This window comes from Podarcis vaucheri, assembly GCF_965113315.1.
Source record: "Podarcis vaucheri genome assembly, chromosome: 8".
Classification (NCBI taxonomy): domain Eukaryota; kingdom Metazoa; phylum Chordata; class Lepidosauria; order Squamata; family Lacertidae; genus Podarcis; species Podarcis vaucheri.
In genome coordinates, this window is record NC_138766.1 from 44,169,698 (window position 1) to 44,193,126 (window position 23,429).

Below are 23,429 nucleotides of genomic sequence, written 5' to 3' on the forward strand. Positions count from 1 at the left end.
GCGACCTAGACGCCATGTGATTTCGGCGCTCACGGACTCCTGATCCACTGGTGCCAACCTGCCTCAGCAGGCACAACCATCACCCTGTAGGCGCGTTTGCCTTGGGTACAAATACCAAGCAGGGGTCGTCTTTTAGCTAACATGCAAGGCTTCAAAAGGGTCGTCTCGTTCTTGCACCGGGATGGCAAAAGAGGCGGGGCTTACGAAAAAAGGCGGAGCATGGCGAAGGCTGCGCGCACGCGCAGGAGGGGTCATGGGGCGCCGTGATGGCGTCACGCGCGGCGCCGGGGGCGTGGCCAAAGTTCCCCCAACCACCCGCTCGCCTGTTTGTGTAAGTGAGTGAGTGAAGAGAGCGGTGCTTTGGGGCCGCTGGTCCTGTTCCGGCGACTATGGCTCACCGCTGCCTGTGGCTGTCACGAGGCTGCTGCCGGCGTTCCCCCGGCGGGATCCCCGGGGCCGCCCAGCGGCTGCTCTGGGGCCGAGGCCCCGCCGCGCCTTCGCGCTACCTGAGATTGGTGAGTCACGTGCGTGTCAGGCAAGGGCAGGGCGTAAGGGGAATGGGGTGCGCCTCCCGGGCACTGCCGCCCTTCCTGGCAGCGCCTGTCGGAGGTGGACCGGGGCCGCCGCCACGAGGGAGTCCCGTCCCCGTGGAGTCACTTGGCAACTGGCGTTTCTTATCCCCCCCCCCGAAGGTTAAAGGAGAGAACCGGCTTGTGTCGCGGCTGTTTCAGCACCGTAATGGTGACGGTGAGAAATGCTTAGCATCTCACCTTTGCTGCCACATTTGCTAGTCACAGTCCCTTGGTCCAACAAGATCACAAAGGGCTTCGCTGACTGACTGTCAAAAGGTTCTTGACGGTTTTGAGAGAAAAATAAAAATAAAAAGCAAATCTTGACCGGTCTTGCCTGGAGATGTCAGAGAGTGAATCTGGAACTTTTTGCAGATGAAAATGGGTTGTACCACTGAACTGCGCTTCCCATATGCAAAATGATTTGTATAGTGCTTTTGAATGTTCAAAGAACTTCCTGTACACTCTTGTAATTTTATAATTATTTTTATTATCTTTCAGCAACCCTGTAAAGTATAGCATTATTATCCCCCTGTTGTATATCGGGTTGAGGGCAAAGTGTGAGTTTGAGAGACAGTGGTTTATTTAACGTCACCTGCTAAATTCATAACAGAAGTGATATGTGAGCTGGTTTCTAGCTCAGATGAGTTGCAAGTTGCTTTTATCTGTTCTTTGTAAACTTGCTTCAGCGTCTCATTTGGAAAAGTAAGAGGAGGAATGATAGAGTAAACTGCTTTTACTCACACTGTGGAGGGAGCTTTCACTTTCTTTGATATTTGTGATATTTCATCCCCAGGCAACATTCCAGGTGTACCTATCCAGAGTACCCATTGAGAAATGAAACCAAAGGATATATTTTACATCAGGGGTGGTGCAGGAGAACCTCCGATGATGTAAAAAAATGGGCCAGGATATTTGTGAAACTGGGAGAGTGGCTGCTTTTAAATGAATAACCATTATTTCATATTGCAAAAACAGGCCTTCAAGTGGAACCTACACGCATGTGTGAATGTATACAACTGCAGTCTAAGGCTGCAATTCAAACACCCTTTTCTACAAAGGTGTTTATATCGGGCAGAGATGGTGCTGTGTCCAGCCCTGCCAGCCCTGTACCCATGTCAGTTTGTATCCACTGGCACAAACATGCAGACAGATAGCCCTGAAACAGTGTGTACTGGGGGCAGGGAAGGGCTGAGTCAGTCTGGGATCCAGTGGATCCCAAGCTGGTCCTGCAGCAGTCACATAACGGTATTAGTCCCATTATGGGCCTGATAGCTGGCACAGCTCCAGGCTTGGGCAGCTGTTTGCTTGCCATCTCCCCTGTCTGGGCTAGCATGAGCAACTGGGCTGTGGATGCCTTGGTGGTCCCACTGATCTCCAGCTAGGGTTTGGATTGCAATCTAAGGCAGCAATTGTGTGCATGTTTACTAGAAAGTAAGCCCCATTGAAATCTCTGGGATTTATTTGCAATTAAGCATGCATAGGATTGTGCTGAAAAGATGCTGAGGAACTGTCTTGGTTTTTTAGTGACAATTCTCATTTTTTCAGCTTCATGACCATGTGGCCACACAAGTTCCTACAAACAGAAGCAATGTCCTTGCAAGTGTAATTGCTGTTTACCGGAAGCTCTTCTCCCAACCTCCAAAAGGTAATTTTTTGCTGTAAAATAATAATATTGTGTAGCTTATTATTATATTATTGACTACTACGCTTATTCATCTTATGTGTTTAAAGCTGCTTAGTCACAATTTTATGGGAAGCAGCATAGAAATAAACATGGTGTTTTTTTCCAATACCAGAGCTGCATCAGAATGTTTGAAGGAGCATAGCTCTGAGACCTATTGCCTTGCTACAGAACAATTACACCTTAATTGCATTGCTTCCTCAATCAGAATGAAAAATGTGGCTTGAGCCCCAGCACTTTACTCTTTAGAAGTTAAGCACAGCTGTCCTGCCATCTTTCCAGCATGTCAGAGAGCAATCTCCTACAAAACTCCTCTCTTGTATTGTTGCACAATGTTGGACCATCACTGAGAAGGGCCTTTCCTTCATGCCCACCAACCTAAATGATCACACTGGTGGTTACATGAGCATGGGTTCCTGACAGGTTGATACATACGTGGACAGCCTTTCAAGTAACCTAATTACAAACCATTTAGTCCTACAGCCTCCTTGAGATGAGTAGGTTGAAACAAGGGGTAGAGCTGAAGTCATCTGCATATGGCAGCTGAAACCTTTGAATGACTTCTCCCAGCAGTTTCATGCAGATGTTGAAAAGCATGGGAGACAGAACACAAAACAAAGCCAAAACGCAAGGGGTAGAACAGAAGGACCCCTCATCACAACCATCTGGAATCAACTATTCAGGAGGCACCAGAGCCAGCAGAACACTGTGTCTTCCAAGACCAACCCAGTCAAGTAGCTCAGAAGGATAATGTTGATTGATGGTGTTGAAAGCCACTAAGAGATCCAGGACAGCCAGTAGGATTGTGCTCACTATTCATCCCCCGTCTAAGTCAGCCACCAAGGCCAGTCAAGGTGTTTTTCAATCTAAATCCAGGCCTGAAGCTGGACAGGAATATTATTCCTTCTTTGTCCCTATCTCAAGCTACATATGTGCTGTGACTCACCTGTTTCAGTCCAAGGGCTGACTGAGCTCTCAGAATAGTCCTCCTTTCTCTCCACAAAAAAGTCTGCTTCCAGTTTTCCACCTTCCTACCTTTTTCTTGTTTCAGCAGTGTAGTTCTTCTAGAAACTAGAGGTTAGGCACTTTTGAAAGGCACTTGGGCAGTTACTATTCTTTATCAGAAATATTTTTAAATGACACGCATGCTTTTATCTCCTCCTTTTCCCACCCACCCACCCACCCACCCTCCTGTTTAGCTTTATCAGACATGTGAAACTCACATGTCCACCTCTTTTCCTGTTCCCTGAAACTCATGGTGAGGCTATTTTTGGTGAGACTTCACTGCCTCAAGCATAATATAATATACTCAATTTTTATTGCTGCTTTTTTCCTTACTAGGTTTTGAAAAATATTTCCCTGATGAAAAGAAACCTAATGAAACAAAGGGCTCAGAAGGAGAAACTAAAGGTACGAGTCTGCTTTTTCACTTGAGGCTCAAATGTAGAATAAATGTCACCTTGGTTATTATTAATTTTGACTGCTCTTATATACAAGCCCATGTTGCTGTGTCCTAGTTTTGACAATGGTCAGTACTTGAATTGGAGGAAGTGGCCATGAAAGTGGTCACTATTCCCTACAGTTTACTTCTGTCTTGTGACTTCTGTTGTCACATTTTATGTGCCAGGTCTTCACATTGTAGAATTGATATGTTTCTGCTCCAGCATCACCATATTCAATTTCTGAATTCTCTGTTAGATGTTTGTGGTGTTATTTTTTCCTTGAGCATTTTGATTAACGGTCTACATTAACTGGGCCTGTTTATATCCCTGGTTTGTGTGCCTTTTAATGTTTGTTAAAGAATGGAGTACTTTGTATCAGTTAAGAAAGAGGGCCAAAGCTACAGTGACACGGGTACTATATTTAAACATAATAAAGAAGGGAGCTGGAAGCTGGAAATGAGTTGGGAAAACTGAGCTTGCACTATCATTCCACTAAAAACTGGATTCTACGGATCTAAAAGCATTATCTGGATGTATCATGATACGTTGTTTGAGACACCCCAACAATAACCAGTTTACACCAGGTTTTCTTCCTAATAGGCTCTCACTGTGTTGTGAGTTCTTACATAATCATTACTGCTCCCCCCAAACACATGTCCTGGCGTGATGCATCATAATAATCTTTATATACTGCCTTTACTGAATCCTCAGAGGACTTCATCTACATGATATAAGTAGTCTTTGTAACATCTCTGTAACTTAATCCAGATTCTGAGTGTTAAAAACAAATTGCACATTAAGTATGTGACTTCTGTTGTAAACAGCTGCCACACATTTAGGTCCACCCAACCCCCTGATGCTTTCTGGTAGAGCTTTTCTATGCTGTGACATCATGATGTTCTGTGTTCCCTGCACCATGCCATCAGCCGTCAGTGATACAGGGTGGGGAGGCGCAGAACGTTTTGCTGTCGCAGCATAAAGTAAGATCTGTTCCATGGTACGGAGTAAGGTTTGGGATTAGATGAGCGAACGCTATTTTTGTAGACAGCCGTGTGTGTGTGTGTGTGTGTGTGTTGTAACATCTAATCTAGCTGTTAATCTTGTAAGAATCAGTGTTGTGTAAAGATTACAGAAGTAACAAAACAAAGAACTACAGGGAGATAGGCTTGCTTGCTTTCTATTTTTTGTAGAAACATGCGTGTGAACTTTTTTTGTAGATGTAAAGCAAGCCAACTCCCAGCGCCCTTCCAGAACCAACAGTGGAGGAGGAGGAGGAGGAAGCAGTGGAGGAGGAGGGAAAAAAGGTGGCAAGAAAGAAGATACTAACTGGTGGTCCAGAATGCAAAAGGTCCCAATTCATATTTTTTGTGACAATGCTTTTATCAACCTGCTTTATTCTGTTTCGTAGTTCTGTAAAATATTATTACTTCTCTAAATGTTATTCAGATTATTTTCACCATGGGGATACTGTTGACTTACATGGTTTTTTAAACTTAGTTACTTACGTGTTTCTTAAATTTCTCTGAAAGATTATATGAATCTAAGATTTATAGTGGCCCTCACTCAAGGCCCAGTATGCAGTGCAGTAGATTTTGTGGACTTTTGCAAAGCAAGCATTCCCATTCACCTCAGAAAAGCTCAGCACATTTCATATGTGAATCTGCCTCTCCACCAAGTTAATAGAAAAGGGTTTGTAGGTGGGAATGAAGGCATGACTGTAATTCCAGACACTTTTTCATGTTTTTATGAATAAATCATCTTTGTAGGCTAATGCACAATATTTTTTTATTCTGTAAAAAAATTCTTTTACAAATTGGTGCTTACATAGGACTGCTTTTGTGACAGCAGATCAGAAAACCCACCATTTTCACATACAAAAGTCAGTCTCAATCCAGCATTCCTTCTTCCTCTTCCCCTTTAGGGTGACTTTCCCTGGGATGACAAAGAGTTCCGTTTTTATTTCATGGGCACTGCAATTTTCTGGGCTTTTGCTACATACTACGTTTTCTTCAGGAATGCTGGGAGAGAAATCACATGGAAGGACTTTGCCAACAACTACCTTTCCAAAGGAGTGGTAAGTAGCACTGAGGCACCTTCAGCTGAAATGTACATTTCACAGAATAAGTTATCCATTGCGACTGAATGTAAACCAGGGTAGGCTATAATTTAATTGAAGCTGGAAAGGCTGAGGATGAATTTGTATTAAAGAAAGAAGAAGAAAATTACTGCATGTGGTCAGAACTTCTATTCCAGAAACAAAAGCAATTGGCAAAAATTAGAGGTTAGCCATATTGTTAGAAAATGGCCTAAGACAGGGGTGTCAAACTCAAATTCATCGGGGGGGCCACATCAGCAGTTTGGTCACCCTCAAAGGGCCGGTTGTATCTGTAGGACTTTATCAAAGTTATTTTTCCTTAGGCACTGGTGTGTGTTGTCTTGAACCTATACACTATTTAATATACCTATTCCAATACGATTTTAAATAAGAATAGAAGAAAAAATAATAATGATTTTTTAAAAAGATGACGAGATGGGCTTCCAGGCAGACTGGAGCTCCAACGGGGAGGAGACAGGAGCCTGTCCCAACAGAGCAGAGCAGAAGCAAATCTTGCCTCCCCCCGCCCTGCGGCCGCACTCAGGAGTCGGAGGATACAGAGCTGCAGTTTGGGCAGCAGCAGTTTCTTCCTTGCAAGGGAGCCCCAGCGGCACTGCGAGCGCGGGTGGCCAGGATGTCCTGCTGGGGCCTGAGCTGCTGCAGTTGCTCCCGGGGAGGGGGCTATCCGCCAAGTCCTCCGGCCCGGAGAAAGCCGATGTGTTGGTGTGGGGAGGGGGGCAGTGTTTCGTAGCCAGGCTCCCGCAGCCAAGTTGCTGGCAGGCTCCCACTTTGCTCCAGCTGCCCAGATGCTGGTGCGGTCCTCTTCGGGGTGGGAGGCGCCCCTGCTTTGCGGTGTGGCACACCGCCCGCTCGCCCGGCTCCCTCCACCCCACTCTGCGCAGCTGAACCGGCAGCAGCTTCGCCTCTCCCAGCCCAGCCAGGGCGCGCCGCCTGCGGCAAGACCTGCGCCGGGTCCCCACTCTCCACTTGCCTCCGCCGTTCCCTTCCCTGCCTGCCGGCCCCGCCCACCAGGGCGACCCCAGCCAGCCCCTGGCCCCGCCGCCCGCGCCCCTGGCCATCTCCTCGCCAGCTGCAGCGCCACAGTGGCCTCTTCTTGTGGCCCGAGTGAGCGGCGTCCCAAGCGTGGCTCTCGCTCCCTGCCCTCGCTGCAAGCCTCCGCAGCTCCCTCAGGCTCCAAAAGTTGCCGCGCGCGCGACCCGCCCCCTCAAGCAGCCGCGCCTGGGAGGCTCCGAGGGGCGGAGGCAGCCGGCTCCGAGCTCGGCTTCGCGGGACCGCCTCCTCCGCAGCGAGCCCCGGACTGGACCGAGCGAGCAGAAAGCCTCTTTGCCCGGCCCGCGAGGCAGGCGAAAGTTGAGGGACCGGCCGGTAGGCAGGGCCGACGGGGTGCGTCGATTGGAGCCCTGTCTGCAAGCAGGCAGGGAAGGCTTCCTCGCCCTTGATGCCACGGGCCACATGACGAGGTCTGGCGGGCCGGATTTGGTCCGCGGGCCTTGTGTTTGACACCCGTGGCCTAAGACATTTTGAGCTCCACGGCTCTTTTTAAGGGCATATTATTTATTTGAAACTTCTCCTGCCTTTGCTTCAAAAAACTCAAGGAAAATAATTTAAAATATAAAAATAGCAAGCTAAAAAAACACAACAAGCAGCTATTAAAACTCTTGAAGAGAGTTCAAGAATAAGATTAGTGTAGTGGGCTAAAAGAGAGACCATAAGTCAACAGTGGACAGGTTATTTACTTTGAGAACCTTATTTCTCAGGACTTGCTTGCTCACTGAGGCAAGACAGGGCAGAGCTCTCACTCACACTATAGTTTGAATAAGAAAAGCAACAGAAGGCTGATCTCCTGTTTTCTTTGTGTCTGACACAAGCTGAGTCAAGACCCCACTGACACATTATTATTTCCTGTTGTGTTCTTATCCAAGCCTTGGGCAGCAATGTGAAACAGCATTCCACCTTACCCTGTGTCCTTGCATGCTTGCTAGAAGGATCAGAGGAGAAGCAGTGTTTTATCCCACTTGCAGGGAGCTTTGACAAAGGGGAAAGGAACAGAAGAATCAGCATAGTTTCTTTATTCAAGCCCTGAATGCCAAGGAATCAGTTTTATATTTGGGGACCTCTGCTTTTGGAAGAAAGATTTTGAACTTAAAATGTATTGGGCCAGACATTTTAAAGCAGATTTTGGATGTTTTTTATTTTGAAACAGCCCTCAGCAGTTTCAGTACAATAATATCTCACAGGGTCGTGTTCATACAGCAAAAGGGAAGGTCTCTAGCTCAGGGGGAGAGATTATGCTTTACATGCAGAAGGTCTGTGGTTCAATCTTTGGCTTCTCCCAGGAGGAAAAAGTTATTGTCTGAAATGTATGTTGTGCTTTCACAGGTAGACAAGCTGGAAGTGGTGAACAAGCGCTTTGTTAGAGTGGTTTTTACCCCAGGGAAGTCGCCAATTGATGGGGTAAATCAATTTTTTCAATTCACCAAATGCATTAAGGGGTTGAATCATTTATGTTTGTAAACATTTCTGTATAGCGTATTAAATATGGATCTGACAGTTTGTTATTTTGATGTATCAGGGCTGTGCTCTGTGCCCTTGCAAGTAAATGACAAAATGTATTGAACATGTGCAGAATCTGATGTCTAGTGCACCTTACATACTGTAGGAATCTCCACATGCTTTTTGCTTAAAGATGCAGAACATGATGTGCAAGTGTGCTTTCTCTGCACCATACCTATTAGGGATTTCACCTGTTACATAGTATTGTATAACACTATAATAGAAATACTTTTGCCATCAGTGGGAGACATGGCAGAAGTCCTATACAGTGGTACCTCAGGTTAAGTACTTAATTCGTTCCGGAGGTCCGTTCTTAACCTGAAACTGTTCTTAACCTGAAGCACCACTTTAGCTAATGGGGCCTCCTGCTGCCGCCGTGCCACCGGAGCACAATTTCTGTTCTCACCCTGAAGCAAAGTTCTTAACCTGAAGCACTATTTCTGGGTTAGCGGAGTCTGTAACCTGAAGCGTATGTAACCTGAGGTACCACTGTAAATATTTTGCCAGTCTAGCATTCAGAAATGCACATTCAGTGGAGATGTTTTCTTCAGCAAATAGAAACGATGCAACTAAAACCAGCATATTAAATTTCTGCCTCTAGTTGATACGTATGTATTGTAACTTTTTGGATATTCAATTAAGCTGCTTCTTTATATTAAAATAAGCTTTATAATCTTGTCTCTCTCAGATTAATTTAAAATGCTAAAACCGAGACACCATGAATTATTGTATTTGTTTTTACAGCAGTATGTTTGGTTTAATATTGGAAGTGTGGACACATTTGAGCGGAATTTGGAAACTGCACAGCTTGAGATGGGGATAGAAGGGGAGAGCCGGATACCTGTAGTGTATGCAGCAGAGAGTGATGGGTAAGTGTTTTAAATGATTGGAATTGTAATGGATTATATGATATTACCTTTTAGAATTGGCTTGGTGACAAGCCAGTCTCTGGTTGCGCTTGTCGGTAACCCCTGTCATCCACCACTCTCAAATGATTTGGCATATGCATGGGGGAAGAAGGAGGGTTTTCTCTCATTTGCACTAGGCTATGGGAACGTCAAAGAGAGTTGGGGCGAGAACACAGCCCTGTTTCACGCTGCTCTTTATAGGGAAGGAGTCCGAGGATGAGCTGTCATACTGGACGGTGCCATGCATGTTCTTGTGGAAGGACACTGTCATCTTGTAAAGCTTAGGTGGACATCCTACTTGTTGAGACGGGAGTCTGTTCAGCCTAGCACGTCTCCGCACCTAAACATAAGCGCAACGGGTCTTACCTGAGAGATGTAGTTTGCAGATGACACAGCATTTACAGAGCACTCAGAGGAAGCTCTACAGAGACTCGTCAACCGTTTTGCCCAAGCCTGCAAAGAGTTTGGCCTTACCATCGGCCTGACAGGGGTGAGCATCCTGAGCCATTATCAGCATTCCACACATCAGCACTGGTGACCACACACTTTGGGTGGTAGACAAGTCTACCTGGGTTCCACCATAACCAGCAATCTCTCCATCAACGCTGAGCTGGACAAGTGAATTGGCAAGGCAGCTCCAACAATGGCTTTTCACTCCAAAGGGTATGGGAGGGTGTGATGCTAATACTAAGATGAAGATCTACCAGGCTTGCGTATTGAGAAGTCTGCTTCATGGTAGTGAGACGTGGGCAACTTACACCTGCCAGGAATGACACTTCAGTGCCTTCCACCTACACTGTGTCAGGAGGATTTTGGGTATCACATGGCAGGGCAGAGTCTCCCAAGCCCACGTTCCCACAATGTTCAGACTCCTGTCTCTGCGACTTCTACGTAGTCTTGGTCCTGTCCACAGAATGGAAGACGGCAGAATCCCCAAGGATGTGCTCTATGGAGAGCTGGCATCGGGCCCATTTGCAGACCAACTCTGCATTACATATATGTCTGCAAACGGGACGAAGACTGGCAACATCAACCCCGCCATGTGGGAATCCCTTGCAGATGACCGCAGTGCCTGGAGACAGGTAATCAGGCTATGCCTCCACAGCATTGACTAGAGGAGGAGCAACAGTTGGGAGGAAGGCAGAGAGAAGAAACGCCATGGTGCATCTGCAGCAGCACAATCAGACGCCTTCAGCTGCAGCAAAACATGTCTCTCCCGTATCAGTTTCTGCAACCGCAACATGTGCTGCAACTCTCCCAAGGGTTTGACTTCATCTCCAAAAGTGCACTCCTCCATTTTCTCCTGAGATAGATGAATGCCAACTAATGGGGAATGTAAGAAAGAGCAAGAGATAAAGTTAGCCTGATCTAGGAATTCATTAGCTTTAGTGCACATTTGTGTTACGAATCAGAAAGGTCCTATGAACTGTGCATGATTTGTTGTAGCCCATCATATTTTAACTGAAATTGCACCTTGTTGAGCAAAGTTGCTCATAATGTACGAATGAAATTGCTCTAATGTGTCTCCTCCCCACCCCATATTTTGTTATGAAAGAATGAATTAATAACTCCCAACTTTTATTTTTAGTTCCTTTCTTCTGAGTATGTTGCCAACGGTCCTTATAGTTGGCTTTCTGCTCTACACGTTAAGAAGAGGACCTTCTGGAATGGGCCGAACAGGACGGGGAATGGGAGGACTCTTCAGTGTGGGTGAAACAACAGCCAAAGTCTTGAAGGATGAAATAGATGTGAAGTTCAAAGATGTAGCTGGCTGTGAGGAGGCTAAATTAGAAATAATGGAGTTCGTCAACTTTCTGAAAAACCCAAAACAGTACGAGAATCTTGGAGCAAAGATCCCAAAGGTAAGGAGTTTCAACTTCATTACTTTATTGAGCTCTTTTAGCTGGAGATGAATTTTTTTTTTAATTTAGTGACAATTTGCATTATTCCTATATTCTAACCCAACATCAGAATTTTAAAAATATGATCACAAGAATAAAAGCCTTTGATTAGTTTGTGGAATCATAAGAACTCATTTCACATACACTCTGAATCTTCCTTTAGTGACATGAAATTTTCTTGTTCTCTATGCTTCCCTTTCAGTAAAATGAGGACACTGTTCTTTCTTACTCAAATTTACCTGCAAGCAAATACTATTTGTCCAACTTGATTTTTTTAAAAAATCTGAATTAGCATAGGGCCAAAAATTAGGTTAGAGTATTGTTTCCTTATGGATCTTAATAAATAGTGGGTGAATCTTGTGAAGACTTATTAAACTGACCATCTTGTGTGATCATGATCAAATATTGGTTACTTTAGCTATAATGCGGCTTGCACTCCCATTCAAAATACATTGGTACCTCGGGTTAAGTACTTAATTCGTTCCGGAGGTCCATTCTTAACCTGAAACTGTTGTTAACCTGAAGCACCACTTTAGCTAATGGGACGTCCTGCTGCCGCTGCACCGCCGGAGCACGATTTCTGTTCTCATCCTGAAGAAAGTTCTTAACCCGAGGTACTATTTCTGGGTTAGTGGAGTCTGTAACCTGAAGTGTATGTAACCCAAGGTACCACTGTACAGTTATGTGAAATTCAAATTACCTTTTCAAGGACTAGAACATTTCAGGAAAATGAGAAAATTCTGAGTTATTTGTGGAACTAGGACACATGTTATACTTCCCTGAAACAGAGTTCTAAATATATTGACTCATATTGAAGAAAATTTAAGGTGAATATTTGCATTGCTTTTATTTCTTAGTAATGTTTACCCTTTCTCACACCTTACAGGGAGCTATTTTGACAGGACCTCCAGGCACAGGGAAAACTCTTCTAGCAAAAGCAACAGCCGGAGAGGCCAACGTCCCTTTCATTACAGTCAATGGGTCTGAGTTCTTAGAGATGTTTGTCGGCGTGGGTCCTGCTAGAGTAAGTCTTTGGCCTTGCTCTGTTATTGCAGTGTCGGTTGTTAAAAGGACACAGTCAAGGTTGGTAGGCCAAAAGCTTGATAATTCACTAAATTTCAGTAATGATCAAGATAGCTGTTCATCTTAAATAGCTGGCTGCAAGCTATTTTAATTAATAACTCTGATATCTCACTCAGTTTCTAAGAAATCTTATTGCCTCAGAGCTGTAGCCCTCTGACTGCATTTTGCCACTGTCGTCTCCTTTTTACTAACAGTTGATAAGGACAAGTGAATGGTATTCTAAACTTGATGGCTGTTGCAGAAAGACTAGATTTATCATCAGTGTACACAAAGGTTCTCCACACTTCTCTACGGAGTTGTGTGGGAAATTTATGCTATTTTAAGTAGTCCCAGCTCTGAGGGAAAGATGCAATTTTAACCAAGGTCTCCTTCATCCAAGTCTAGCTCTTGTACTTTGGACACTGCTGGCTCTTTCAGCATAAAGCATTTGTTTCAAGTATTTACGTAGAAATAAAAACATTGGGCGGAATTCATTGTTCACTAAGTCTCATTCTGTCAGCACAGGGATTTCTGCTTGTGGAATGCCCTCCCATCAGATGTCAAAGAGATAAATAATTACCTGACATTCAGAAGACATCTTAAGGCAGCCCTGTTCAGGGAAGTTTTTAATATGTAACGCTGTACTGTTTTAAACACTGCTTGGAAGCTGCCCAGAGTGGCTGGGGAAACTCAGCCAGATAGGTGGGGTATAAATAATAAATTATTATTATTATTATTATTGTGCAACAGAATGTCCTCCCCCTATGCACCTCCAAATTTGTTCTAAGGGTTTTCCCAATCTTCTGTAGCAGATTTGGGGAGGGCACACACGCGGGGGGGGGGGGAGTCCTTGCGCTGACAGGATGTAGTAGTTGAATACCACCCATGGTTCTAAACACTTTTCCAGAGTTTGATTTCTACAGCTTTCAAATTACAGTCATACCTTGGAAGTCGAACAGAATCTGTTCCGGAAGTCTGTTCAACTTCTAAAACATTTGTAAACCAAAGTGTGGCTTCTAATTGGCTGCAGGAAGCTCCTGCATCCAATCGGAAGCCGCGGAAGCCCCGATGGACATTTGGCTTCCAAAAATAGTTGCAAACCGGAACAGTCACTTCTGGGTTTGTGGTGTTCGGAAGCCAAAACGTTCAAGAACTAAGCTGTTTGAAAACAAAAGTATGACTGTAAAATCATTCAATTTATTTCATAACCTAACATGTTAGCTGCAATATAATTTCCTGATAGACGGACAAATGAGTCTAATGTATACTATCACTCTGGTGTACAGTGGTACCACGGGTTAGGTACTTAATTCGTTCCAGGGGTCCGTTCTTAACCTGAAACTGTTCTTAACCTGAAGCACCACTTTAGCTAATGGGGCCTCCCACTGCCGCGCCACCAGAGCATGATTTCTGTTCTTATTCTGAAGCAAAGTTCTTAACCAGAGGTACTATTTCTGGTTAGCGGAGTCTGTAACCTGAAGCATATGTAACCTGAAGCGTATGTAACCCGAGGTACCACTGTATTCTGTAGTGTTGATGGACAACTAGCTGTGTGGCATTACATGATTTTGAAAGTACCTTCTTTCTCTTTCAAAGGTTCGTGATTTATTTGTTCTGGCTCGTAAGAATGCCCCTTGCATTCTCTTCATTGACGAAATAGATGCAGTGGGAAGGAAGAGAGGACGGGGTAACTTTGGAGGGCAAAGTGAACAAGAAAACACACTGAATCAGCTGCTAGTAGAAATGGATGGTAACTATTTGGTTTCTTAAACTTTTATCATTCCTACTGCCACTTACATATAGTGTAACACTTCATTCTTAAACAAATTACCTGGACCAGCTCCTACTGGTATGAAACAAGCTGCATGAGGACACAACCAAACGTTGTTATGAAAACCTATGTCAAAAATCAACTGGCTATTAAAAAGCAGTAGGGAATGTAGGCAAGTGCTGGTTAGAGCCAGCTTCACCACCCTGGTGCCCTCCACAAAATACATAAAAAGGTAACCGTTAGGTCCAGTCGCGGACGACTCTGGGGTTGCGGTGCTCATCCCGCTTTACTGGCCAAGTGAGCCGGCATACAGCTTCCGGGTCATGTGGGCCAGCATGACTAAGCCGCTTCTGGCGAACCAGAGCAGCACACAGAAACACCTTTTACCTTTCCGCCGGAGCGGTACCTATTTATCTACTTGAACTTTGACATGCTTTTGAACTGCTAGGTTGGCAGGAGCAGGGACCGAGCAACGGGAGCTCACCCCGTCGCGGGGATTCAAACCGCTGATCTTCTGATCAGCAAGCCCTAGGCTCCGTGGTTTAACCCACCGTGCCACCCACATCCCACAGCGCCACCACGTAATAAAACAAAAACAAACCAATAACCCCCTCAAGGGTTGGATGGCTTTATTAGTAATAACATATTTGAAGATGAAAATGTTGTAATTTTTGTTAGTAAGGAAAAAAAGGTAGAATAATATCTATTAGTCACAAGCTGATTATGCCCATTGAAATAAATGGATTTCACTTTTTGATCGATTTCAGTGGCCTATTCACAGTATGACTGACATTGGATATAACCTAGACTTTATAATCTTTTTTAGGAAGAGAGGGTTGTTGTTTTTTCATGATACTGAATGAACATAGCAGAAAGCATTTTTCTGTTCTTTTTGTTTTGTAACCTTATTGCTAATTGTATGGGATTGTACGTTAAGGTTTGTATCCAACTCTGCCAGTGTCCAAGTGAAACAGACTTCTGTTTGCACAATGGGACCTCTCCCCACTACAGCCCCCTTGGCACACTCAAATCTGCTCAAGATGGTTGGGGGACATAACCCATCATCTCTGTGGGTGATATCATGACTAACCTAAGCCTATTGATTTCACTTGTTCTACTCTGAGTATAGCTTAGTTGGATACTGCTCTTTGACTTGTTTCCCATTTCATAAGCTATTGCCTGCCATATAAAGCCACCTGGAAACCAATGTCCCCACTATGGAAGGACGTGTGGATCCAGAATTGGCCTCCACAGTCACTTACAGACTCATTGTTAAAACCGTATTTATGGAAGACAATCTTACTCGGCTGTGAGTGATCGCCAGAGAAGAAGTTGTAGGCTGTAGTAGCAGTGGTTCAGAATTTTGAAAGTACCTTGTCCTGTGAATTGTAAGCACTCATATTACATAGTATGCAATAGTTTTGCGTCTCTTCCTCATTCTTTAACATGGTGTAGTTCTCTTCACCTGCTCAGTCGTTAAGTCCTTGACGGAAGGCGGAATCGCCAATACTCTGGTCACTTCAGAATTTACAAAATAGCATGCTTAAGATTCACAATAGCCTTTTGGAAAAACCATTTTCGCTACTGAATATTTAATATTTTGGTTTTTATTTTCTTCACAGGTTTTAATACCACAACAAACGTAGTTATTTTGGCAGGCACGAACAGGCCAGATATCCTGGACCCTGCACTTATGAGGCCAGGACGTTTTGATAGACAGATCTTCATTGGTAAGTTACCTTGGTAGACAACTTTAACCTCATAAAGATGTCAACTCAAAACTATGAGAACAGAGAGGAGATGTTAGCTAAAGCTGGTCAGTGGAACTATTAGAAAGCAGAAATGTTTGCAATTGTAAAGTTTATTGCTTTTTCTTTAAACTCTTCAAGGGCCGCCAGATATAAAGGGAAGAGCATCTATTTTCAAAGTTCATCTTAGGCCCTTGAAGTTGGATAGCAGCTTGAATAGAGATAATTTAGCACGAAAACTTGCATCACTTACTCCTGGATTTTCAGGTAGGTGATCTTTTACTCCTATGCAATTGGTACGTTTCTAGAAGTATTATTTTCTCATTTTTAGGAGGAAATTGTGATAACAGATTCGAGGTGGACTGAGGTTATCTCTATATCTACTGCAGAATTTGCATGATTCATAATAGATCAGCAAGGGTTTCTGATTTTGTTTTTATTTAATAATAGCAACAACAAGACTACTCTCCCCCACCCTAAAATGTGCAGCTTTGCGGGAACTTTAGTTATTGTGCTTGATTGCATATCTGGTTATCCTCATTGTGTTAAGTGATGGATGTTATGTTTGGAAATGGCTCTGTTTATTGTCTCCTCACTCTTTTCTTTTAGGTGCAGACATAGCTAATGTATGCAATGAAGCTGCCTTAATTGCTGCACGACATCTTTCAGATGCCATAAACCAAAAACACTTTGAGCAAGCAATTGAACGAGTGATAGGAGGTGAGATTACATTTCTTGCAGTGTTGTGGGTCAGTTCTTTTGTTCATCTCTTAATTTAATTGCTGGATACAAACAATAATCTTTCTTGATTATGGTGGGGAGGGGAGAATAATTTTAAGGAGCTAGTTCTCCATTATATCAAACAGTAAATCTTTCTCCCTTATTTGCAATAGTCTGTTGAGTGTGAGGCCTAACTATCTCAAGTTGAGGAGAGGATGGAGGAATAATAATAATAATAATAATAATAATAATAATAATAAATTTTATTTATATCCCGCCCTCCCCAGCCGAAGCTGGGCTCAGGGCGGCTAACAACAATCAAATAGTTCAACATTCTAAAACATTCATTATAAAATTAATTAAATCAAATTAAAATCAAATTAATGGCAACCATCAAGCAAAGTTTTGTGCAGATTGCCAGAGGAGGGGGTCAGGCTGCGCCCTGACAAAAGGCCTGGTGGAACAGCTCTGTCTTGCAGGCCCTGCGGAAGGATGTCAGGTCCTGCAGGGCCCTAGTCTCTTGTGACAGAGCGTTCCACCAGATTGGAGCCGCGGCCGAGAAGGCCCTGGCTCTAGTTGGTTCTAGGGGGCTATCTTACCACCAGTTTGGAAATCTGCACCTCAGTAGTAAAGTTTTGGGTTTTTTAAATCAAAGGTTTGGAAAAGAAGACACAAGTATTGCAACCAGAGGAGAAAAAGACAGTAGCGTATCATGAAGCTGGACACGCAGTTGCTGGGTGGTTTTTGGAACATGCTGATCCACTTTTGAAGGTATGTTGACTTAGCAAGACGCTTGCTGTACAACGATCACATTTGGATAATCAGAATTTGGCTTAGTAAGTTTAGATATGAACGAGCCTTTTGCCTTCACACACAGACCCTTCATTCTTTGCTTTGCAGCATGAGAAATCAAGTCGCTTAACCTGAGTTTCCCATTTCCTCCAAACCAGGAAGCTATGGTAGCTAGCTTTGGAATAAGTCAGGATATTAAAACACTTGGTTAAATGCTGTATTTATATTAGCCTGGCTTATTCCGAAGCTGGTAACCATAGCTTCTTAGCTTGGACAAAATGCAAAATTATGATTAATTACAAGCTTCTAGGTATTAGAAGAAGTTTTTTAAAAAGTGCTTGCACTGTAACTGGGATACGCGTGCAAGCAAAAAGCTTATTAACCTGAGGTATGATTGTCTGAATTGTGTCAATTTCTTCAACTGTTAAATGTTAAAAGACATAATTTTCAGATAAGAAAAAAATATGGGTTGGTAGCTTTAAGTGGATATTTTAGCCACTGCTCAAAGAAGATATGGTGGGATGTGTTCTGAATCATGAACCAGGAACTACAAGGGATCTGAGCCACAGTAATCTTCCTTAACTAGGGGTTCAGAAACTGGTAGGAAAATGTATTCAAGAAGAAAGGGGACATGGCACAACTACAATCAAGGATCTCTCACAAAGGCTTGCACATGGCTGCATTCCAGCTCAGTTCTTAAGAGCAAAGTATATGCAGAATTTTGTGTCTTTATCAGGCCTGCAGATCCATTACCAGGAGTCAACCTTAAATAAAGGGAATCTCAATTCTGCTTAGAGATCAGGGTACATTCTAGCATTTCAGCTTCCTTCCAGCAACTACGCTAATCATAAATAGCATAGCAATCAGAAAGGAGGAACAAAATATATTCTATCTCACTTCCTCTCTGAGCAGCTGCTGAGGAAGCAGTAGAAAGTGTGGCAGCTTCACTCACTTCCATGCCAGTTGCTGCCACTGCTTTGAACTATGGGAAACAGTTCTGTCCTTCCTACTTATCTGTCTGGAAAAAGTAAAATTATTATTATTTATTGAATTTCCTAGCAGAGGAGTTCTGCTAGCTTCATACCCTCCCCAACCACCTCTGTGATACTTGCACATTGATGATAATTCTATGCCATCAACCTTGGCTTGATTCATGGAGCATTTTGGGATCTGCTGTGACAGGAATAGTTTAGACAAACCCTTTTCCCCAGGTCAGTCAAGTTTGTGGCTGCCATTAGCTGTTGGCATGTGTTCCAGCTGGATTGTTTAAGTATTTCTTTTCTTCCCTTGCACAAGGTATCTATCATTCCTCGTGGCAAAGGACTGGGTTATGCTCAGTACTTGCCGAAAGAGCAGTATCTTTACACCAAAGAGCAGCTGCTGGACAGGATGTGCATGACTCTGGGTGGGCGTGTGTCAGAACAAATCTTCTTTGGAAGAATCACAACAGGGGCCCAAGATGATCTAAGGAAAGTTACTCAGAGTGCATATGCTCAGGTTTGTATTCCTCTCAACAACTCTGTATTTTTATATTAAAAATTACTGTAAAAGATTATTGTTTGTACTTTTTTGGTATTGTTTTGATATGCTTTATACACCACTTATGCCACAAAGATACTTCTGATATCTGGTATATATTAATGATTTGTTATGGAGGCTTGCTTCCCTCTCCCCCACTAAAGTCTAGCACTGTTTCTTCCTGGGGGAAAAATAATAATTTGTATGCTGGTGGTACATGTTAATATTTATATTTTTGTAGTATACAATACTTTACAATTTGTAGTGCATTTTGATGCCTGGATGCTACTATTGGTTGTCTAATATTTTATGAATACTTCAAGAGCCAGATTATTGATGCAATAGATTTCTAACAGTTTTGTAATTAGTAATGACCATACTCAAACACTAACATTAACCTTTCCCAGTAAGCGTACATGGACTATTACAGGAATAAATACGATTGCCAAGATCTGGTTTTTACTTCAGGGTTAAAATCCTGACAGTAATGTAGAGCAGGCTTGGAGAACCTGGGACCCTCCAGGTGTTTGACTCCATTTCAGCCACAGCCAACATAGCCAGCGGTCAAGTTTGATGGGAGTTGGAGTCCAGGAACATCTGGAGGGCCCAGATTCCTCATCTCTGGTGCAGGGTTTGGTTAGTTGCAACTGCTAATACTAAAGTATTGTAGCTAGAATAAAGACTTAATATTTTTCATAGCATTCTTGACTAAGGCACTTAAAAATGTGTGTCATTCAATCCTCAGATTGTTCAGTTTGGAATGAATGAAAAAGTTGGGCAAATTTCATTTGAGCTTCCTCGGCAAGGAGACATGGTATTAGAAAAACCATACAGTGAGGCAACTGCAAGACTGATAGATGAAGAGGTGCGAGTGCTTATTAATTCAGCTTACGAACGGACATTGTCTCTCCTAACTGAGAAGAAGGCAGAGGTGGAAAAGGTGCGTATTCATTTGCCTACAGAAAGGGTTACCAGGTTCTTTGATCAATATGCTACTAAAACATTGCTGTTTTATACACAGCATATGTGTTAGTGGGGTAGCAGGACTCTACAAGTTATATTATGCCCTTATTTGCCCTTTATCAGATTTACACAAGAATAGCAGCTCTGCCTGTTACTTGTTTAAGCAATAATGAGGTATTGGCTCAGGACCACAATACCTCAAGGACCTACCTGGACCCTGAGATCATCCACTGAGGCCCTTCTTTGGGTGCCTCCTTCACGAGAGGTCCAGAGGGTGGCAACACAAGAACGGGCCTTTTCTGCAGTGGCTTCCCATTTGTGGCACCAGTGTGGTGTAGTGGTTAAGAGCAATAGACTCTTAATCTGGGGAACCGGGTTTGTGTCTCCGCTCCTCCACATGCAGCTGCTGGGTGACCTTGGGCTAGTCACACTTCTTGAGTCTCTCAGCCCCATTCACCTCACAGAGTGTTTGTTGTGGGGGAGGAAGGGAAAGGAGAATGTTAGCTGCTTTGAGACTCCTTCGGGTAGTGATAAAGCGGGATATCAAATCCAGACTCTTCTCCTTCTCCTTCTCCTCCTTCTCCTTCTCCTTCTCCTCCTCCTCCTCCTCCTCCTCCTTCTTCTTATACACCTTTAAGTGCCAGGCGAAAATGTTCCTCTTTAACCATCCAATTCCCTTTTAAATGTATTGGGGGGGTTATTGGTTCACTTTTGCTCTCATTTTATTATGTATTTTGTATTTTTTGTATTGTGGGTATAGGGACCTGCAGGTATAGGGTGGTAATAAATAATAATTTCCTTCTTCATGACGTGAGGATGTATACGTGGCTCTTTCTCTAACACTAAAATGATTGGGGCAACTCTGCCTCAGAGAAAGCAAAATGTGTGCATTCCTTAGGAAGTTTGGAACCAGGATGCATTGATATAATCACATCCTGTTGGTGCGTCATGGGAATACCTTCCAGTAGTGAGCTTCTTAATGGTTAGTTTTTAGAGTATGATTGACTAGACTCTAGCATTAGAAACAATGTAGAGGAGATTATAGTAGCTATTGGTAATATGCTACTTTTGATTCTGTTATACACAGTGAAAGGTTAAGTCCTTGGTTATTATTTTGCATGCCGTGGAAGAAAGCCAGTTTACATTCTTTACCTTCTGTACAAATTGTGTGATATGTGTGCATATTGTTTCAGGTTGCTTTACAACTCCTAGAAAAGGAGGTTTTGGATAAAAGTGATATGATTGAAATGCTTGGCCCCAGACCATTTGCTGAAAAATCTACTTACGAAGAGTTTGTTGAAGGCACAGGCAGCTTAGATGAAGACACATCACTTCCAGAAGGCCTTAAAGACTGGAACAAAGATCGTGAGAAGGAGAAAGAGGAGACGACAGATGAGCAGATTGCCAGACAGATTACAGGAGACATGCCTTTTTAGTGTTGAAATATGGTGTTGTATAAACTGGCACAGTGCATGTGTTGCACACTGAAAGAAAATGAGGGAACATGTCAGAGTCTAGTCTTCAAGAATCCTCAGTTGGAAAGAAGCAAGCCTGCAGCAGTGGTGGAGCTAGGAAAGGGTTTGTTGTTGTATTTGACAGAGGAGGATTCAGATTCTAGTAGGTCCTGCTTCCTAAAAATCTGCACAAAAAATGTGGAGACCTTGCAGCTTATGGATCTGGACTGAGTCCCCTTCTTTCAACTTTTTAGATCCATATCCGAGTTGTGCAACTCTTGCCCATCACCAGATACATTTAAAAGGACCTAGATTAATGTACTGTCATGGATAACGGTGGGAAATCATCTGCCTGTCTTTAAGTAGCCTCCATCAAATGCAAGTTGTTAGCACACAATAAATGCATTGCTGGTGCTTACCAGGAGTCAAAGTAATTTATGACAATACTTCTTCTGTTCTGCAGAAACATCTACTTATCACCCAACTCTATAAATTTATTTCTGCCTTGCCATTTGTTAAACAAAGCTGTGCTGGTGTCCATCGTGAAATTTGAAGCCTGCTAAAGAGCTTTTCCAATAGAATTTTGGGTCCGAGGCTGGAATAATGTGTAAAGTCTAAATTATATTATTGCTGTTTTAATAAAGGTTTCTTTTTTTACTGGCAGTTGTACAGTATTGAACATATGATTGTATTGTATTTTGTAAATACAGTTTGGAAACATTAACGAAAATTGGCACACTGGACTTCATGAAGAAATTCTCCAGTCAAGAGAGGCTATAAATAAAAGCATTCTGTGGTAAAATTGTATATTTATGTATAGATGATGCATCTATGGCTGTTGTTGGGTGGAAGGCCTAGAGGAAATAACTTTTCAGAATGTGATTGCCACACTCGTCATTGAATTTGGTATTCAGGATGAACCTGGCATCACCACAAACCAGGAAAAAGTGACACCAAGTTGTCTTGCTCTCAGCTGAAATGGAGTATTGGAGCAGAAGCCGTTCATGAGATCTGTATCCATGAAGGATATGGATGCTTGTATTAACAGAGTGTAGACGTTGAAGATTATTAGCACATATTACTATCACTCCTATTTGTAAGCCGTTACTGTGCCAGTTAAGTTTTGGGAAATAATTTGATCTACCTCAGAGGGGAAAGTAGGCAGATTATCTTTAGTGATGACTGGGAGTGGCCACTGAGACTATATAACACCAGTCCTTAAAGACCAGTACGTTTCCAAGCACAATTCCAAGTATTGGTGCTGACCTTTAAAGCCCTAAATGACCTTGGCCCTGTGTACCTGAAGGAGCGTCTCCACCCCCATCATTCAGCTGGGACACTGAGGTCCAATGCCGAGGGCCTTCTGGTGGTTCCCTCACTGTGAGAAGTGAGCTTACAGGGAACCAGGCAGAGGGCCTTCTCGGTATTGGCGCCTGCCCTGTGGAACACCTTCCCTTAAGATGCCAGGAAAATAATTCTCTGACTTTTAGAACACATCTGCTTAGGGAAGTTTTTAATGTTTGATGTTTATCATGCTTTTAATATTCTGTTGGGAGCCACCCAGAGTGTCTGGGGAAACCCAGCCAGATGGGTGGGGTATAAATAATAAATTATTATTATTATTAGTGTTTTCCCAATGCTGGTTGGTGCCCATTGGGACTGGTAGGGTAGAAGGCAGAGAGACCAACTGTAGCTGGACCCAGAACCAGTAAAAGGCAGGAGCCACCTGACTGGTTGCTAAGTAAGAAGGCAGGCAGGTAAGAGCTGGCTGAAGGCAGGCATATTTATGAGGAAGTGTCCTAGTTGCCCTTAGTGACAGGTCACCGCTGTGCTTTCCGTTTCTTATATTTTCTAAAACCCAGAAGTATCTCTCTGAAGAGCAGCAGCAAACGTGTATGTAGTAACCCTCAGCTGTACCAGAGCATTCTAACCAGATATTCAATTTACTTTTCATACGCTTCTCTGTATTACTGCAAGTTCTGAACCCTACATGTCTAGGCATTCCTGCCTGGAATAAGTCTCTATTGACCTCAGTTGGGCTTTTGAGTTGACATGCATAGGATTTTGCTATGAAATTCCAGACACTGCAGGTGGGATTTTTAAGGTTCATACTATACTTCCAAGATTTAAACATTTTCAAATTGGAGAACAAGCTCAGCAAATGGGAGGTCTGTCCATACGCTTGTTTGCTCAACTGCTGTAGTTGGGGGAAGTGGATGAGGCTTGAG

General features: G+C 43.3%; 1 protein-coding gene across 2 annotated transcripts; it reads left to right on the plus strand.

The window, feature by feature from the left end:
• The first annotated feature begins 291 nt into the window (after positions 1 to 291).
• Positions 292 to 21,880, plus strand: AFG3L2 (AFG3 like matrix AAA peptidase subunit 2). Of its 2 annotated transcripts, none has more exons than XM_082235201.1 (17): positions 292 to 515; positions 2,118 to 2,217; positions 3,595 to 3,663; positions 4,913 to 5,043; positions 5,617 to 5,769; positions 8,191 to 8,265; positions 9,109 to 9,233; positions 10,861 to 11,134; positions 12,060 to 12,197; positions 13,832 to 13,985; positions 15,629 to 15,736; positions 15,896 to 16,021; positions 16,364 to 16,474; positions 17,130 to 17,245; positions 18,563 to 18,763; positions 19,530 to 19,724; positions 20,941 to 21,880. In XM_082235201.1, the coding sequence occupies exons 1-17, from the start codon at positions 390 to 392 to the stop codon at positions 21,181 to 21,183; spliced, it is 2,445 nt and encodes an 814-aa protein (XP_082091327.1). In that variant the 5' UTR covers positions 292 to 389; the 3' UTR covers positions 21,184 to 21,880. The 2 variants fall into 2 exon arrangements, with proteins under 2 accessions (XP_082091327.1, XP_082091328.1); XM_082235202.1 differs by lacking the exon at positions 292 to 515 and adding an exon at positions 724 to 747.
• The last annotated feature ends 1,549 nt before the right edge of the window (positions 21,881 to 23,429 follow it).